This window comes from Archocentrus centrarchus, chromosome 4 (genome assembly GCF_007364275.1).
Source record: "Archocentrus centrarchus isolate MPI-CPG fArcCen1 chromosome 4, fArcCen1, whole genome shotgun sequence".
NCBI lineage: Eukaryota > Metazoa > Chordata > Actinopteri > Cichliformes > Cichlidae > Archocentrus > Archocentrus centrarchus.
In genome coordinates this window covers 33,706,290-33,723,490 of record NC_044349.1, presented here as the reverse complement: position 1 = coordinate 33,723,490, position 17,201 = coordinate 33,706,290, and the positions used below count along the sequence as shown (strand labels likewise).

Below are 17,201 nucleotides of genomic sequence, written 5' to 3'. Positions count from 1 at the left end.
ACAATTGGCATCTGCCAAAGACAGACTCATCCATTAGATTGCCAGATGGAGTAGCATGATTTTTCACTTCAGAAAACACATCTTCATTGCTCTATAGTCCAGTGGTGGTGTGCTTCACACCAGTGCATCTAACACTTTGCATTGCACTTGGTGATGTAAGGCTTGGATGCAGCTGCTTGACCATGGAAACCCATTCCATGAAGCTCTCTATACACTGTTCTTGAGCAAATCTGAAGGCCACATGAGATTTGGAGGTCTGTAGTGACTGACTCTGCAGAAAGTTGGACACCTCTGTTTACTATATGCTGCTGACACCTGTGATTTTTTTTACATGGCCTGCCACTTCGTGGCTGAGTTGTTGTCATTCCCAATCCCTTACACTTTTGTCATAATACCACAAACAGTGGACTGTGGAATATTTAGTAAGATAAGATATAGATTCCAAGATAGTGTTTCTACAGGAAATCCATCTTTTTGATGAGGATAATAAAAAAATTTAGGAGGTGGTGGCAAGGATGTGTATACAGTGACATTCTCATCCCAGCCCAGAGGTGTTATGACTTTTATTCATAAAACAATTCAATTTCTTGTGAAAGATGTCATAAAAGATAGAATGGAAAGATACTTAATAAACTAAGATTGCTTTTGATCAGAAAATTTCAATTTAGTGAATGTGTATGACCCAAACACAGATAATCATAATTTTTATCTACGTCTGTTTCTTATTTTATCAATGTTTGGAGGATATTATATAATCGGAGGAGATTTTAAGTGAACACTAAACTCTAGTATGGATAAATCTACAAGAACAGACCAGTCACATAATGGATGTAGAACAGGGATGTCCAAATTTTTATCAAGGAGGGCCAGACTTGACAATGTGAAAGTGCCCGAGGGCCAACAGTCCCTGATGACATTATTTTAAAGAATAAAAGATGCAAATAAATATTGTTATTTAATGCTTTCATTTCCATGCCTCAAACAAACATGAAGTAAGCAAATGTAGAGCATAAAAGATCTCTGAATTTCCAGCTGAAATTTATGACATAGAGAAACTGTAAAATACTGTTGTGTAATTCTAATTACAGGGCAACAGGTAAGCTACTGACAGAGGGCAGGTCTGGCTCCAGTGGTAGACATGCGTAAAATGTCACATAGGTGGGAGTCACTTAGTCTGGATCTCAAGTGTTTCTTGTTTAAGTTCAGAACAGAGAAACTCTGCACACAAACATGTGGATCCAAACAAGCTGAATATTTTCTTTGCAAATGTTCGCATCACTGGATCTTGACCGGTGTTGTGCCAAAAAGTGATCTTTTGCCAAAAAGTGATTTCAGAAAAAAAAAAGTATATTTCTGATGTTTTTATGTGTTTTTTTTTATGTATAATGCCTCTGCTTATATTAGCAAGTAGACTGTAGTCAGCAGGATTTATGAAGGCCTTATAAATGAAATAAAGAAATTACCTGTTTTGCAAGTATCTTTATGACTGTGTTATTGTATCTATATTATAATCAACCTAGTCCTTTTTGGCACTTTAAACTATCTTTATAAAGCTGTGATGTTATATTTGCTGCAACTTCTACTGCCCTCTTGGCCAGATCTCTGAAAAAGTGAGTTTTCTTTTTTTTTTTAAATAAAGAATATAGAGAAGTCATTTTGCCAAAATGTGATTGCAGCTTCTACCTGTGACAGGAGTGCTCTTTCTCACTCAAAATGATTGATTACAGGCCAAAAAGTCATTTACACCAGTTTAAATACAGCAAATATTTTTTTTTTTGGCACGACACTGGTAAAAAGGTGAGAGAGAAATGCTGGCTGTCCCATTGAAGCTCAGTTAGCTCCAGCTGCAGGTGTAGCTGCAGGTGAGGTGAAGCGTCATCAGGGTCAAACAGCAACGTGTCCTTTTTGATAGAGGCAAAATCCCAAAAACGGTCATTGAACTCGCCAGCACTAACTGCTGTATACCGCTACATTTGCACACCCATAGTGACAACAATGACCTCCCGCCGAGCAGGGCTCCATTTGTGACAAGTCTCTCTGGAAAAGTTGCAGCTTTGTTTGCCGCAAGGTCCAGGGGTGGGGGGATATCCCCTCTGTGCTGAAGTGAAGGCTATTCGTACAAAGGGAGCACTGTATGTACACAAATCAGGGTGTCGGTGGAGGATTTCGGCTTTCCGGGCTAGCTCAAAAAGTTATGGGAAAAGGAATCATAAACCAAGTACCAATGGTTAAGAAAGATGTCACCAAATGTGTCAGGATAACTTACATAATAAAGGCCAAACAGCATTTGAATATATATTGAAACCCTTTATTGAAAGTTGCTGTGGTTGCAGCAGTTTGCAAGAGTGTGAATTTTTTTCTCCTGAATACCCATAATTTCTCAGTCATTTCATTCTTTATTAAATGCCTTTTAAGAGACCACACTTGCGGTTCAGTATCCTACACTAACCAGCTCTCAACCAAGATGCAGATCCCAAGTTTAGAAAGACTCAAGGGATAATGTATTGATTCCTGCTCTTAATAGCTTAAGTTTGGATTATTACCCATAGAATATGGGCAAAGTCATTATTTATATTTTGTCTGACAATAAGCCTATTTTCACCTGACAGTACACAGTTACACATTAGATGAGCTAGGACTTGCTAGCATTCAAATAAAATTACATGTTGTTACACAAGAAGGTAAGTAATTTATAGCATAGAACTTTTCTTTCAAACCTGGATGTTGAAATCTTACTATATACTACAGTAAACTGTATAGTAGATTATTGAGAGAAAGCTTGAACACAATACATTTATGAATCACTAAAGAATGAGTTATTATTTCATAAATATCTGAGAATCTCTTTTTGGTACCACTTTTTGTTTCCTGAATACATTTAGTTTAGAATAGTAAAGTAACCAAAAATAGATAAGTAAGGAAAAGCAATAACTTGTTGAAGATTTCATGAAACCTGGACATTAAGCAAAGTATCCCCAGAGAAACACATTAACAGCCAGCAATAGCAGAGCATTAACATTGCAGATGCCTTTCCAGAGTGGCTTCTCCTGGAGGAAGTTTGTTTCACTGTTCTGAATCACTGGAGGTGCAGACTGAGTCTGTGAACTAGTCAAACCACAGAGCCACAGAACAATTTTTTTACAACTGGATTCTGGCAAGCGATCAGAGTCAGACCTGAGGTCACAGTCGACTGGGTCAGTGGTGATCTGAAGACTTGAGTGGTCCGTTTGAGGCTCGAGGCTATGTCTGGACCACCAGGTCAGCCTATAGAGCTAGACATGAAAGGAGGAGATAAAGCACGGAAAAATTAAAACTGGCATTATCATTTCAAGACCAGTAGAAGGAACAAAATATACCATGAAATTACTCAAATTAGATGCATAGCTTTAAATGTATTAGAGTTTGCAAAAAAAATTAAATAAAGTTTTATTGTATTATTTATTATTTCCAAAACAAAAAAACAAACAAAAATACATCATCTAGCAACTTCAATTTGATGTCATTATTTATAATAACTGTATTGTAACAGGCAATAGTTCATACATCATTATTACTAGAGTTACTGAGAAAGAGTTTTTCCCTGTGGAGAGATTTATCTGTGGGCCTATCTGTACTGGAGCCTTGGATTCGCTAACTGGAAATCCTTCAGCTGTCAAACTCTCACCTTTCCTTCATTGCAAATAAACCTGTTAACTTTAATTCCAAGTCTGTGTCAGAGTCCAAACCATAACATAGACTATGACAAGTGCAGGCTGTAGTATTAAATTTTCAAGCAAATTAAAGCTTGGAAAATTTTATATTGAACTTAAGCTACACTTTTGAAATTTCATATTCCTTAAGCAACAGAAGGAGATATTTGACCTAAAAAACTGGATGACATACCATACGTTCCTAGCTATAGCTATTTGAAAATGGTTCCCCAAAAATGCCCAAATATTATCAAAATATTTTCACTAAAATATTTATTTTTATGAGCAAAGTAATAACAGTAAAAAGCTCTGTGGTTGTCCTCCTAGACCTCAGTGCAGGTTTCTATACTGCTGACCATAATATTTTATTACAGAGATTACAGCATGTCATAGGTATTAACAGCTACTGTGCTGCAGTGGTTTGAATCATATTTATCTAATAGATTCCAATTTGTTCATGTAAATGGGGAGTCTTCTTCACACACGAAGGTTAATTATGGAGTTCCACAAGGTTCTGTGCTAGGTTCAATTCTATTTAATTATACATGATTCCCTTAGTATCATTAGAAGCCATAGCATACATTTTCCTATGCAGATGATACCCAGATTTATCTATCCATGAAGCCAGATGACACACATTAATTAGATAAATCTACAGGAATGTCTTAAAGACATAAAGGCCTGGATGACCTGAAATTCCTGCCTTTTATTCAGATAAAACTGAGGTTATTGTGCTCAGCCCTAGAAAATCTTAGAAACATGGTGTCTAAATGATTAGTTATTCTGGATGATGCTACCTTGGCCTCCAGTAACACTGCAAGAAATCTTGGAGTCATTTTTGACTAGGATATGTCCTGCACTGCTTTCTTGCATTTGTGCAATATCCCTTAAAACATCTCAGCATCTCAGTGTGATGCTGAAAAACTAGTTCATGCACGTATTACTTCAAAGCTGGACTATTGCAATTCATTATTATCAGGCTGTTCTAAAAGTTCCCTGAAAAGCTTTCAGTTGATCCACTACTATGAGAGTGCTGACAGGGACTAGAAAGAGAGAGCATATTTCTCCCATAATAGCTTCTCTTTATTGGCTCCCTGTTAAAGCCAGAATAAAATGTAAAATCTTCCTTATGTACAAAGTCTTAAATACTCAGGCCCTATCTTATATTAAAGACCTCATAGTACCATATTACCAAAATAGAGCAGACTGCTGGTTCCTAGGGTATTTAAAAACAGAATGGGAAGAAGAGCCTTCAGCTTCCAGGGCCCCTTCTGTAGAACCAGCTCCCGGTTTGGATTTGGGAGACACACACACCCTCTCTATTTTTAAAATTAAGCTTAAACCTTTCCTTTTTGACAAAGCTTATAGTTGGGACTGGATCAGGTAACACAGAACCCTTCCTTAGTTAGGCTGCAATAGGCCTAGGCTGCTGGGGGCCTTCCCATGATGCATTGAGCATTTCATCTTCACTCACCTCTTTTCACTCTTTATGTGTTCATATATATAAATAAATCTCATTGTACATCCTGTATAATGACAATAAAGGCATTCTATTCTATACCAGTTTGCATTTAGTCACTTGTTATTTTTAAACTTTCTCTCTTCAACAAGATTTCAGAAGTATGTCTTTTGTCCTTTCTCCCTCCCCACACAACCAACCACTTGCAGCAGATGGCTGACCCTCCCTGAGCCTGGCTTCTTCCTGTTATAAAGGAGTTTTTCTCACTATTATTGCAAGGTCTTTATCTTACAATATACAGTGCCTTGAGATGATTGGTGTTGTTATTTGGTGCTATAGAAATAAAACTGAATTGAACTGAACTTAATTGAACTGTGTATTAAAGATGTTGGACAAATAAATTGAAGCATTGACTTTGGGAAGTTTCAGCTGACACTGGAACCTTTTACACCATATTTTATATTGGATTTGTTTTATAATATTTATATCCAAGTAATCCAAGTGAGGGCAGCTATGAAAAAGATGAAGAGTGGAAAGGCAATTAGTCAAGATGGCATACCTGTGGCTATATAGTGATGTTTATGAGATGGGGCAGTGAACAGTTTAACCAGATTTTTAACACAATCTTGAGGATGCCTGAGGAATGAGGAAGTGTACTAATACCAATTTTCAAGAACAAGGGTGATGTGCAGAGCTGTAGCAACTACAGAGGGATAAAGTTAATGAGTCATACCATGAAGTTATAGAACAGACCTGTTGAAACTAGGCTAAGGACAGAGGTGATGATCAGCGAGCAGCAGTATGGCTTCATGCCAAGAAAACGCACTACAGATGTGATGTTTGTGTGAGAGTGTTGATGGAGAAGTACAGAGAAGGCCAGAGAAGGCCAGAGAAGGCAGGAGTTGGACTGTGTTTTTGTGGATCTAGAAAAATGATATGATAGAGTGCCAAGAAAGGAGCAGGAAGTGGCAGAAAAGCATGTGAGAGTGGTGCAGGAAACACTCAGTAGGTAGAGCAGGTCACCTATTGATCGGAAGGTCAGCGGTTCGATTCCTGGCTACTCCAGGCTACATGCCAATGTATCCTTGGGCAAGATACTTAACCCCAAGTTGCTCTCCGACCGTCCTGTGGGAGTATGAATGTGTGTGAATGTTAGCTAATTAAAAGCACTTAGCTTAGTAAACATGGAAGTGCTTGTATGAATGGGAGTGCATGGGTGAATGTAAAACATGTTGTATAAGCGCTTTGAGTGCTCTGACTGAGTAGAAAAGCACTATATAAGAACTAGTCCATTTACCATTTACCATTTACCACATATGAGAACAGCATGACAGTGCTAAGACATCATCTGCAGGACTGACAGATGGGTTCAAGGGTGGGTGGGATTACATCAGGGATCAGTTCTGAGCCCCTTTTTGTTTAAAGTGGTGAGGAACAGGTTGACAGATGAGGTCAGGCAGGAGTCTGCATGGACTACGATATTTGCAGACGACATTGTGATCTGTATTGAGATTAGGGAGCAGATGGAGAAGATCCTGGAGAGGTGGAGATATGTTCAGGAACATGAGTAAAAGTCAGTAAAAGCAAGACAGAATATGTGTGGGAATGAGAGGGATGCAGATATAACAGTGAAACTGCAAAGTAGAGGTAGTGAAGGTGGATGAGTTTAAATGCCTGGGGTTAATTACATAAAGTAATGAGCAATGCACATGAGAGATGAAGAAGAGAGTGCAGGCAGAGTGGCGTGGGTTGAGATGAGTGTCAAGAGTGATTTGTGACAGAAGGATAGCTGGGATAGGCTCCTATGGTTTGAAAACATGACACTACAAAAAGCCAGAAAACTGAGCTTGAGATGGCAAAGTTGAAATTGTTAAGCTTTTCATTGGGAGTGACCATAATGGACAGGACAAGAAATAAGCATATCAGGGGGAAAGCTCAGGTTGAGCAGTTTAGAGACACAGTTGAAGAGGCGAGGCTGAGATGGTTTGGACATGTGCCGAGAATGATAGTGGATATATAGGGGAAAGGATGTTGAACATGGAGCTGCCAGGCAGGGGGAAAAGGACTACAGAAAAAATTCATGGATGTAGTGAAAGTGCACATGCCAAGGATGCTAGAGATTGGGTGAGATGGAGGCAGATGATCCATAATATCAAACACTAAAGGGAGCAGTCGAAAGAAGAAGATTGGCATCCAAGTTATCAAAATGAATTGATAAACTAGGTTACACTTTGCTTCTGCCTCTGTCTCTGCCTGTTGTAAATATTCTCTTTCAGGCTTGCAATAGGAATAATATGCTAGATAAGCACTGAGTAAACTGGTAATTGCTCAGTAGACATCTTCTGTTTGTCACTCCAGAGATCACAACATAGATAAAATAAATATGTGGTATGTTCCTTACATGTTCTTTAGGTATTGGGGTAGTGGCCAGGCTGACTACAACAATGATAAGGCACGTGAGAGCTAATAAGATGAGAGCAAAGTATAAGTAGTGGACATCAGTTAGGATAGCAGGCCGATGATCAGGCTGGCCACAGGAAGGCGGCATATAGGAGAACTCCAGTACCATGCGGATCAGTCCTAGCAATAGTCCAGTCACCAGACCCCAGAATGCACCCTGAGACACATAACACACACAGTGTTAAATGCTGAATAAATATGGAACTGGCAAACAAATGAAAAACAAACACAAATTTTAAAGGGTTCTACGTCTTTTGAAGGTTGTATTTTGTGGTTTAAATTGTGCTTGTCTTTCTGTTGAAAGGTCTTTTCTTTTGTTTCTTTTTCTCTTTTTTTATTCATTTATTTAAAAAGGGACCATTTACAATATTAACATAAATATTACATTTGATGCACTGTACCAGAGTTAGCTTAAAGCTATTTTACATCTGCAGTCCCTTGGCAGGTTACATACAAAGGATCACTACAATAGGATATCACATAAAAAAGACACAAAGCATCCACATAACATGCCAGTTCACAACAAACAGTTGCCTCAAGGAGCTTTGTATTGTGGGTAAAGACCCGACAATAATACAGAGAAAACCCAATAGTCAAAACGACCCCCTATGAGCTCCCTTTTAACAGGAAGAAACCTCCAGCAGAACCAGGCTCAGGGAGGGGCAGTCATCTGCCACGCCCGGTTGGGCTGAGGGGAGAGAAAGACATGCTGTGGAAGAGAGCCAGAGATTAATAACAATTAATGATTAAATGCAGAGTGGAGTATAAACAAAGTAAATAATATAATAATAATATATACACAAAAGCTGTTGATAGAGCTGCAGTTCTTAATGATACTGGGCAGAGCATTCCATTGATTGGAGGTTTTCACAGTAAATGCTGATTGTCCAAAAGCAGAATAATGAAAGGGTACAATACAATCTTTAGTTGAAGATATCCTCATCAATTTTATTCATAAAATGAACCAGTGGAGGAGGGGCCAAACCATTTAAAATCCTAAACACTAAACACATATTGGAAAATAATTTTAAAAATTTCAGACTTAATTAAATGATGCCTCCTCAGAATCTTACAATGATGATACTGTGCAGATTTTTTGCCCATCATTTTTAGAGTTTGTTTATAAAGAGACTCCAGTGGTTTAGTGACTGTTTCCCGAGCTTGTCCACAACATGTTAAACAATATGACATATGGGAAAGGATCATGGTATGTATGAGGGTCTTAGCCACATCCACTGAAAGGCAGCCTCTAATGTGCCTGAAATTTATTTAATAGTCTTAATCAATTTCTTTACATGAGACTTAAGACTAAGATTTAAATCAAGAATCATACCAAGATATTTAAACTCACTCACAATTTCAGTCTTCTCATCCTCAATAGAAATGTTTGCTCTAACAGACTGTTTTTGTTTTAGAGAAGAACATCCCTTTAAGTAAGAGTAAGACAGGACTGGTCAAGGCACTCCATGATCCCATTGCAATTGTTGTCTGGTGACGTAATCCACCTCCTCTGTTCAATGATGGTTGTTCACAGTGGACACAGATGCTTCTTTCACTCCTCTTTCAAACCATCTGTCTTCCCTGTCCAAAATGTGAACATAGGCATCCTCAAAAGAGTGCCCTTTCTCCTTCAGATGCAGATGTACAGCTGAGTCTTGTCCTGTCAAGGTGGCTCTTCTATGTTGTGCCATTCGTTTGTGAAGAGGCTGTTTGGTTTCTCCAATGTAGAGGTCGGAGCACTCTTCACTGCACTGGACAGCATACACTACATTGCTGATCTTGTGTTTGGGGGGTTTGTCCTTAGGGTGTGACTTGGTTTGAAGTATACTGAGATGTCATACTTCTTTCTTTCTCAATGTGTGTGTGTTCCTTTTGTTTCCCTTCTGCCTTAGAGGGAACACTTTCCGCTGGGTGTTGTAGGGTCCTGATCACCCCAAGTTTGTGTTCCAGAGGGTGGTGGGAGTCAAAGAGGAGATACTGGTCTGTGTGTGTGGGCTTCCGGTAAACTTCAATGTTGAGGCTTCCATCTTCCTCGATAAGCACTGCACAGTCCAGGAATGGTAACTTGTTATCTCTGATGTTCTCCCTGGTAAAACGTATGTATTTATCCACTGAGTTGATGTGACGAGTGAAGGCTTCTACTTCTTGGGTTTTGATTTTGACCCAGGTGTCATCTACATATCTGTACCAGTGGCTAGGTGCCACCCCTTTGAAAGAACCAAGAGCTTTATTTTCTACTTCCTCCATGTAAAGGTTGGCTACAATGGGAGACACTGGGGAGCCCATGGCACATCCATGCTTCTGTCTGTAGAATCCATCATTGTATTTAAAATATGTTGTGGTAAGGCAGAGATCTAAAAGTGCACAAATCTGATCTGGGGTGAAGCTGGTTCTGTTCAGTAAGGAATCGTCTTCCTGTAGTCGTCTTCTGACGGTCTCCACTGCCTCAGTTGTGGGTATGCAAGTGAAAAGTGAAACCACATCAAAGGACACCCTGGTTTCATCTGGATTCAGTACAAGATTCTTGACCTTGTTAGTAAAATCTGTAGAGTTTTCAATGTGGTGGGGTGTGATGCCAACAAGCGGTGATAAGATGGTGGCGAGGTGTTTGGAAATGTTGTAGGTGACCGAGTTTATACTGCTGATAATGGGTCGGAGTGGGACTCCTTCTTTGTGGATCTTTGGGAGTCCATAAATGCATGGAGTGGCTTCTCCAAGGTACAGGCAGTAGTAAGTGGGGCGGTCAATGGCTTTTTCCTTTTCAAGTTGTTGCAGGCAGCAAATGACTTTTTTCTTGTAGTTGCTTGTGGAATCACGTCTCAAGACCTCATAAGTATTGTTGTCACTGACGAGTGTAATAATTTTGTTGTGGTAATCCGATGAATTCAGGACAACAGTGCACCTCCCCTTGTCAGCTGGCAGTATGGTGATGTTTTGATCCTTATTTAGGGCTGTGATGGCCTTCTTCTCCTGAATGGTGAGGTTGGATGGAGGAAGTCTTGCACTGGAGAGAGTGGCTGAAACTTTCATCCTGATCTGTTCTGCTTCAGGATGAGAAAGTTTGTTATTTCTTATAGCGGTTTCTGTTGCTGTGATGAGGTCTACTATGGGAAACTGTTGTGGGGCTATGGCAAAGTTGAGTCCTTTGGCTAGCACATTTTCTTTTGGTTTGGTGAGGATCCTGTCTGATAGGTTCTTCACCCACTTTCCTTGGTTTCCATTGCTTATGGTGTCGTCCTGTTTGTTAACAGATGAATGGTATGCCTTGGTTTGCAGAGTTTGAAATTTACGTAGTTGTCTGTCCTTGCCTTTGATGTGTTGTGCGAGCTGGGCTTTGTCCACAAATGTAAAAACTTCTTCTAAGATGGTGTGAGGTAAGAGTGATGAGAGTTTCTGCTGAGTCTGGTGGATTTTGTTCTGGAGTGCATCTATGGTGAAATGGACCTGTTCACTCAAAAGGTGGTTCTGTGCTCTCCATAGAATTTGATCAGCCCTATGTCCTTTTACTGTGGACCCAAGGTGCAAACTCTTGGGAACCAGTCTGGACTGTCTGCATCTCAAGTTGAAACGAAGGTGTTTCCTGTAGTCCGCTAGCTTTCTTGAGTCCCTTTCATACTCCCGCACCAATTGAAGGGTGTTCCTCCCAAAGTGCAAGGCAATATGTCTGAGTAGATTCTCAGTCATCCAGGTCATAGTAGTCTCTGGAGCTTGAAAAAAGGCGACTTGACTTCTTTTTGTTTCTTGAAGACGTTTCACCTCTCATCCGAAAGGCTTCTTCAGTTCTCAACCAAATGGTGGAGAGACCCAGGTATTTAAACCCCTGTGGGCGTAGTCCCCTGGAGGTGGTTATGACCCTCTATTGTTCATGTGTGTAAACACATGTGCCCATGTGTGAAGGGAGGCGTGGGTCATTTCAAACAGTGGTTTCAGTTGAAACCAATTTAGGACTTCGCTCTATTGTTTCATGTGGCCTATTGAGGTCACTGGAACAAAGGTGTGAATGGGGGTTGAGACGTCTGGGAAGGGAGCTCAGGACAGCACTGTCCTTGCAATAGTTAATTTCTTTACTGGAAGCTCTGTAGTTTTTGCATGTGCATAAGAAGAAGAAGAAGAAGAAACAGCCTTTATTGTCCCACAGAGGGGAAATTTGGGTGTAACAGCAGCCGCAGTTATTATAAATATAAATAAAGATATAATAATTCACACTATTAAGAAAAGAATATATATAAAATCAACAAACAATATTAACCTTAATACTACTAATAATAATAACACTATATACAATGTACATGATGTGCCTGTGTGTTGAACCTTAACAGGCCGGATAAATAACAGAATCATCAGCATACATTTGCGTATTAATGCTTTGACACACTTACGAATGGTATTGATATAGAGGCTAAGCAACAGAGGGCCTATCACAGAACCTCGGGAAACACCCACCGAGCCTAACATTATCAGACAGCACACTATTTACTTTAGCAGCAAGACTGAAAGGTGAGGTTTACAAAAAAGTAGTGAGACATGCTGTGATGTGGCACTAACAAAAAGACAGAAGGCTATGCTCTAGATGTCAGCGTTGAAATTGTTAAGATTTGTGTTGGGACTGACCAGAATGGATAGGATAAGAAATTTGTATTTCAGAAGGACAGCTCAGGTAGAGTGGTTTGGAGACAAAGTTAGAGATGCAAGGCTAAGATGTGCAAAGGAGTGATAGTGGATATATAGTAAGGGAAATAATTATTTGATCCTCTACAGAATTTGCAAGTTTACAAAGAAAAGAAAAGTTCCTCATTTTAATGGTAGTATCATAACAAACAAAATATCCAGAGAAAACACATTACATGAAAGTTAGAAATGTATTGGCATGTCACTGAGTGAAATAAGAATTTGACCATGGTAATATTTATCTTGCAGTTGGTCACCAGGTTTGCATATACAGTGATCCCTCCCCTATTGCAGGGTTTACGTTCCAGAGACCCCTCAATAGATGAAAATCCGCAAAATTTATTCTATATTTATTTTACTATTTATATATATTTTAAGTTTTTATAAACCCTTCCTACATTCATATAAACCTTTCCCATGCTCTTACTACAACTTGAATGATGAAGATGATGAATTATATAGCTGTGCAGTACCAATGTGATGAAAGTGGTGTAGTATCTTCGTCCTTAGCCATTACTTCTATTTCCGCTAAAGGCATAGGCGTATCTCTTTGTCCGAGTGATGAACATAGTTACGGGGTGTTACAGAATTACCTATATATCGCAAAATCCCGCAATATAGTGAAAACTCAAAAACAAAATTAGTAATTTTTAAAAAAAATCTGCGATATAGTGAAGTCGCAATAAGTGAACTGCAATATAGCGAGGGACGACTGTATTTCAGGAGATTTTGGCCCACTCTTCTTTAGGTTTCTTGGCTGCTGCTTGGCAATTTGAACTCCCTCCACAGATAGGGGTGCCTGTGGCTCAGGATGTAGAGCGGGGCATCTGCTAGATCTACATCTAGAAGGTTAGTGGTTCAGTTCCTGGCTGCTACAGTCTGCATGCCAAAGTATCCTTTGGCAAGATACTGAGTGAGTGTCAGATACTCGGCTAGAGTAGAAAAGTGCCTTATAAAGATTACTCCATTTACCATGGGACTGAGATCCAGAGATTGGCTAGGCCACTCCATGGCATTAATGTGCACCTTCTTTAGCCACTCCTTTATTGCCTTGGTGGTATTTTTTGGGGTGATTGTCATGCACGACCCATGTTTCTGGCTGAGGATAGGAGCTTCTAGTCCAAGATTTTAAAGTACATGGCCACATCCATTGGCTCGTCAGTGTGGTGAAGTCATCCTGTACCCTTAGCAGAAAAACAGCCCCAAAGCATAATGTTTCATTTCCATTCTTAGGTTGTGGAGATGGTGCTCTTTGGGTCATACTCAGGATTTCTCTTCCTCCAAACACAGCAGGTCAAGTTGATGCCAAAGTGCTCACTTTGATTTTGTCTGACCACAGCACTTTCTTCCAAGCCTTCTCTGAATCAATTAGATAAATCATTTAGATGTTCATCTTAAGTTTGCCACTTAAGATGGGCCTGTACATGTGCCTAATTGAGCAGGGGAACCTTGTGAGGACTGGGCTGATCCACCACCTTTTTCATGATCATCCTCACCCATGAGGTGGCTGTAGCTCAGTAGGTAGAGCAGGTCACCTGCTGATCGGAAGGGCAACGGTTCGATTCCTGGCTACTCCAGGCTACATGCCAATGTACGCTTGGGCAAGATACCTAACCGTTCCGTCGGAGTGTGAATGTTAGTTAATTAAAAGCACTTAGCTTAGTAAAAACATAGAAGTGCTTGTATGACTGGGAGTGCATGGGTAAATGTAAAACATGTTGTATAAGCGCTTTGAGTGCTCATACTGAATAGAAAAGTGCTATATAAGAACTAGTCCATTCACCTTTACCATGAGGCAAGATGTTGCATGGAACTCCAGACCAAGGGCAATTGATGGTCATTTTATAATTCTTTCATTTCCAAATAATCACACCAACAGTTGCCACCTTCTCATCAAGCTTTTTGCTGATGGTCTGATGGTCTTTCAAGTTCATTCCAGTCTTGTGCAGGTCTACAATCCTTAATCTAGCCTCTGACTTCTTTTGACAGCTCTTTGATCTTGTCCATGGTGGTGGAATGTAACAAATTGAATCTGTGGACAGATGTGCATTATAATATAATGAGAGTATCTCTAATTGCAATTGTAACTGTAATTCATTGTGTCACATGGGAGCCAGAATTCTGGTTAGGATTTAGGGGATCAAATACTTATTTAACTCAATGACATGCAAATATAACTTTTTTTAAATGTGTGTGTGTGTGTGTGTGTGTGTGTGTGTGTGCGTGCGTGCGTGCGTGTGTGTGGGGGGGGGGTGTCTAGATTTTTGGTTGATATTCTGTCTTTCTCCATTAAAATTAAACAACTATAAAATTCAGAGACTGTTCTTGTAAGTGAGCAAACTTAAAAATTCAGGAGGGGATCAATTAATTATTCCCCCACCTTATTAGACACAGGGTGTCAAATATGGAGCTGCCAGGCAGGAGGAAAAGAGGAAGACGTCAGAAGACATTCATGAGTGTACTGAAGGAGGATGTGAAGATGACTGGCGTGACAGATAAGCATACTAGGGATAGGATGAGATGAGAGAGATAAATCTGCTGTAGCAACCCCTAAAGCGAACAGCCAAAAGAAGATATATATTCAATTAAAGTGAGGTGCCGTTTACACGAGACCGTTTTCATTTTGAAACGGTGTCGTTTTGATGCGTTTCGGCCTTCTGTTTACACGACAACAGAGTGAAAACGATGTGTTTCAGAAACGGGGTCCAGAGTGGAGCGTTTCAGAAACGCACCGGCTTGCGTTTTCGTGTAAACACTTGAAACCGGGGTGATTTGAAAACGCTCGACTCGCACATGCGCACTATGGTTGCGACGGCCAGTTTTTCGCGCACGCGCAAACTGATAAACAGTACTCGCGGATTCACGAGTGCTTCTTATGCTTTTCCTGTGTTTTTACCGTTTTGTAATTCAGCGTTGTGTGCAGCAGCGATCCAACCTCATCATCGGTCCACACAAAACCTCTCACATTGGCCGTTTTGTAAGTAATGAACAATTTGCCGCACTACCTACTGTGTCACTCCACGCATGCGCGTCTTGCGTAAACAAACTGCAAAGAGAAAACCAACGCCAACTTGTGGCCTGGCATTGGAACTACATCGTTTTCATCGTTTCACATGTCCTCGTGTAAACGCGGATCGTTTCTGAAACGCCATCGTGTAAACGAAAGGCTGAAACGCATCAAAACGACACCGTTTCCAGTGAAAACGGCTTCGTGTAAACGGCACCTGAAATTAATTGTATTTTGATGCTTTTGCAATATTGATTTTATTTGTGGCTGTAGCTCAGTAGGTAGAGCAGGTTGCCTACTGATCAGAAGGTCAGTGGTTCGAATCCTGGCTACTCCAGGCTACATGCCAATGTATCCTTGGGCAAGATACTTAACCCCAAGTTGCTCTCTGACCGTTCTGTCGGAGTATGAATGCGTGTGAATGTTAGTTAATTAAAAGCACTTAGCTTTGTAAAAATGGAAGTGTTTGTATGAATGGGAGTGCATGGGTGAATGCAAACAGGTTGTATAAGCACTTTGAGTGCTCATACTGAGTAGAAAAGCACTATATAAGAACTAGTCCATTTACCATTTTATTAAAAAACTGTCAAGCCAATTTAGCACACGAATTAAATGGAATTAAGTTGAACTGAACTGAATTAAATTAAATTGAACTTAATTTAGAGAGGAAGACATACCTGCTCGTTGACACGTGGCCAAAAGATAGCCATTAGGAATACAGCAGTAATGGGAGGTGCTAAAAAGCTGGTCACTGACTGAATATAGTCAAACAGCTGTCCACTATTGGCTGTCTGGACAACAGGAATCCACAACAGACTAAGACACACCAAGACAAGGATGAACACCCTGAAAACATACACATTATTATTATTATTATTATTATTATTATTATTATTATTATTATTATTATTATTATATGACCTTTTTGATTACATTTATAGGCAGTATTGTATGATGTATGCACAAGCTAATATGCTGATCAGAAAATTTGGTATGTGCTCACCCTCAGGAAAAATAGCTCTTTTTAAAGCCTTTTGTACTCCAATGTACACTGCCCATTTGTGGCGACAATACAAAAGAGGCAGAATGCAGAAACTTTATGTAGCATACAATGACACTATGAGGCTACTACTCAAACTACCTAGATGGAGTATCCACATGTCCTGCTGTGCTCAGAAACTTTATGTACAGGTGTATGTGTAGATTTTCTATGTCATGTAATGGCATAATTGCAGTCTTAGTAAACCCTGCACTAAGTACAGTGAGATTTACCTCAAGATTGTGGAATCACTGGCACCATCATTTATTTGTGACTCAGTGAACATTATCGTTTTTTTAGAACCTGTTATTTATTTTTTTTTTGCATGTGTTTAATCTCCCTATTTTAGATTTTTCTATTATTATTATTATTATTATTATTATTATTATTATTATTATTATTATTATTATTATTATTATTATTATTATTATTATATTATTTCAGCTCTCTGTAAGGTCAAAAACAGTAAGGTTTGTCTTCAGTAGATTAATAGTGGGAACAATAATTTGACAATCTTAATGTTTGTTTGGAAAAAATAAATGGGAAGGTTGCCTGGATAAAGAAGGAAAATAAATACATCTGTTATTTTCCTTTTTCTCTATCTTTATATTCTTTTCACAAACATTTTCTCTGAAAATGATCACATAGTTGAATTAAAACAACTCTATTTGTTCTATAAACAGCTGGATCAAGTAAATTAAATAAATGGATCATATTTAATATAGAAGCATTAATAAATTTTTTCTTTGAACATTCTTATAGAGGTGGGGTCTAAAAGACATGTTATTGAAGATAGCTCAGAGTCATCAATCTAACTCTAAAGCAGTTGGAAGTTTTTTAGTACTGTTTTTTAGTGATTGATGTTGGGGACTATGGGAC

The 17,201-nt window shown here is 39.3% G+C and overlaps 1 protein-coding gene across 1 annotated transcript in view; it reads right to left on the bottom strand.

Moving 5' to 3' along the window:
* Positions 1-2,365: 2,365 nt before the first annotated feature.
* Positions 2,366-17,201, bottom strand: part of slc5a9 (solute carrier family 5 member 9) — a 61,771-nt gene continuing 46,935 nt past the window's right edge. Inside the window, exons 12-14 of the mRNA XM_030726997.1 lie at positions 15,961-16,129; positions 7,550-7,765; positions 2,366-3,272 (exon numbers count right to left, since the gene is read on the bottom strand). Coding sequence (XP_030582857.1) covers positions 2,961-3,272; positions 7,550-7,765; positions 15,961-16,129 — 697 coding nt within the window. The 3' untranslated portion in view covers positions 2,366-2,960. The remainder of the gene's footprint in view (positions 3,273-7,549; positions 7,766-15,960; positions 16,130-17,201) is intronic.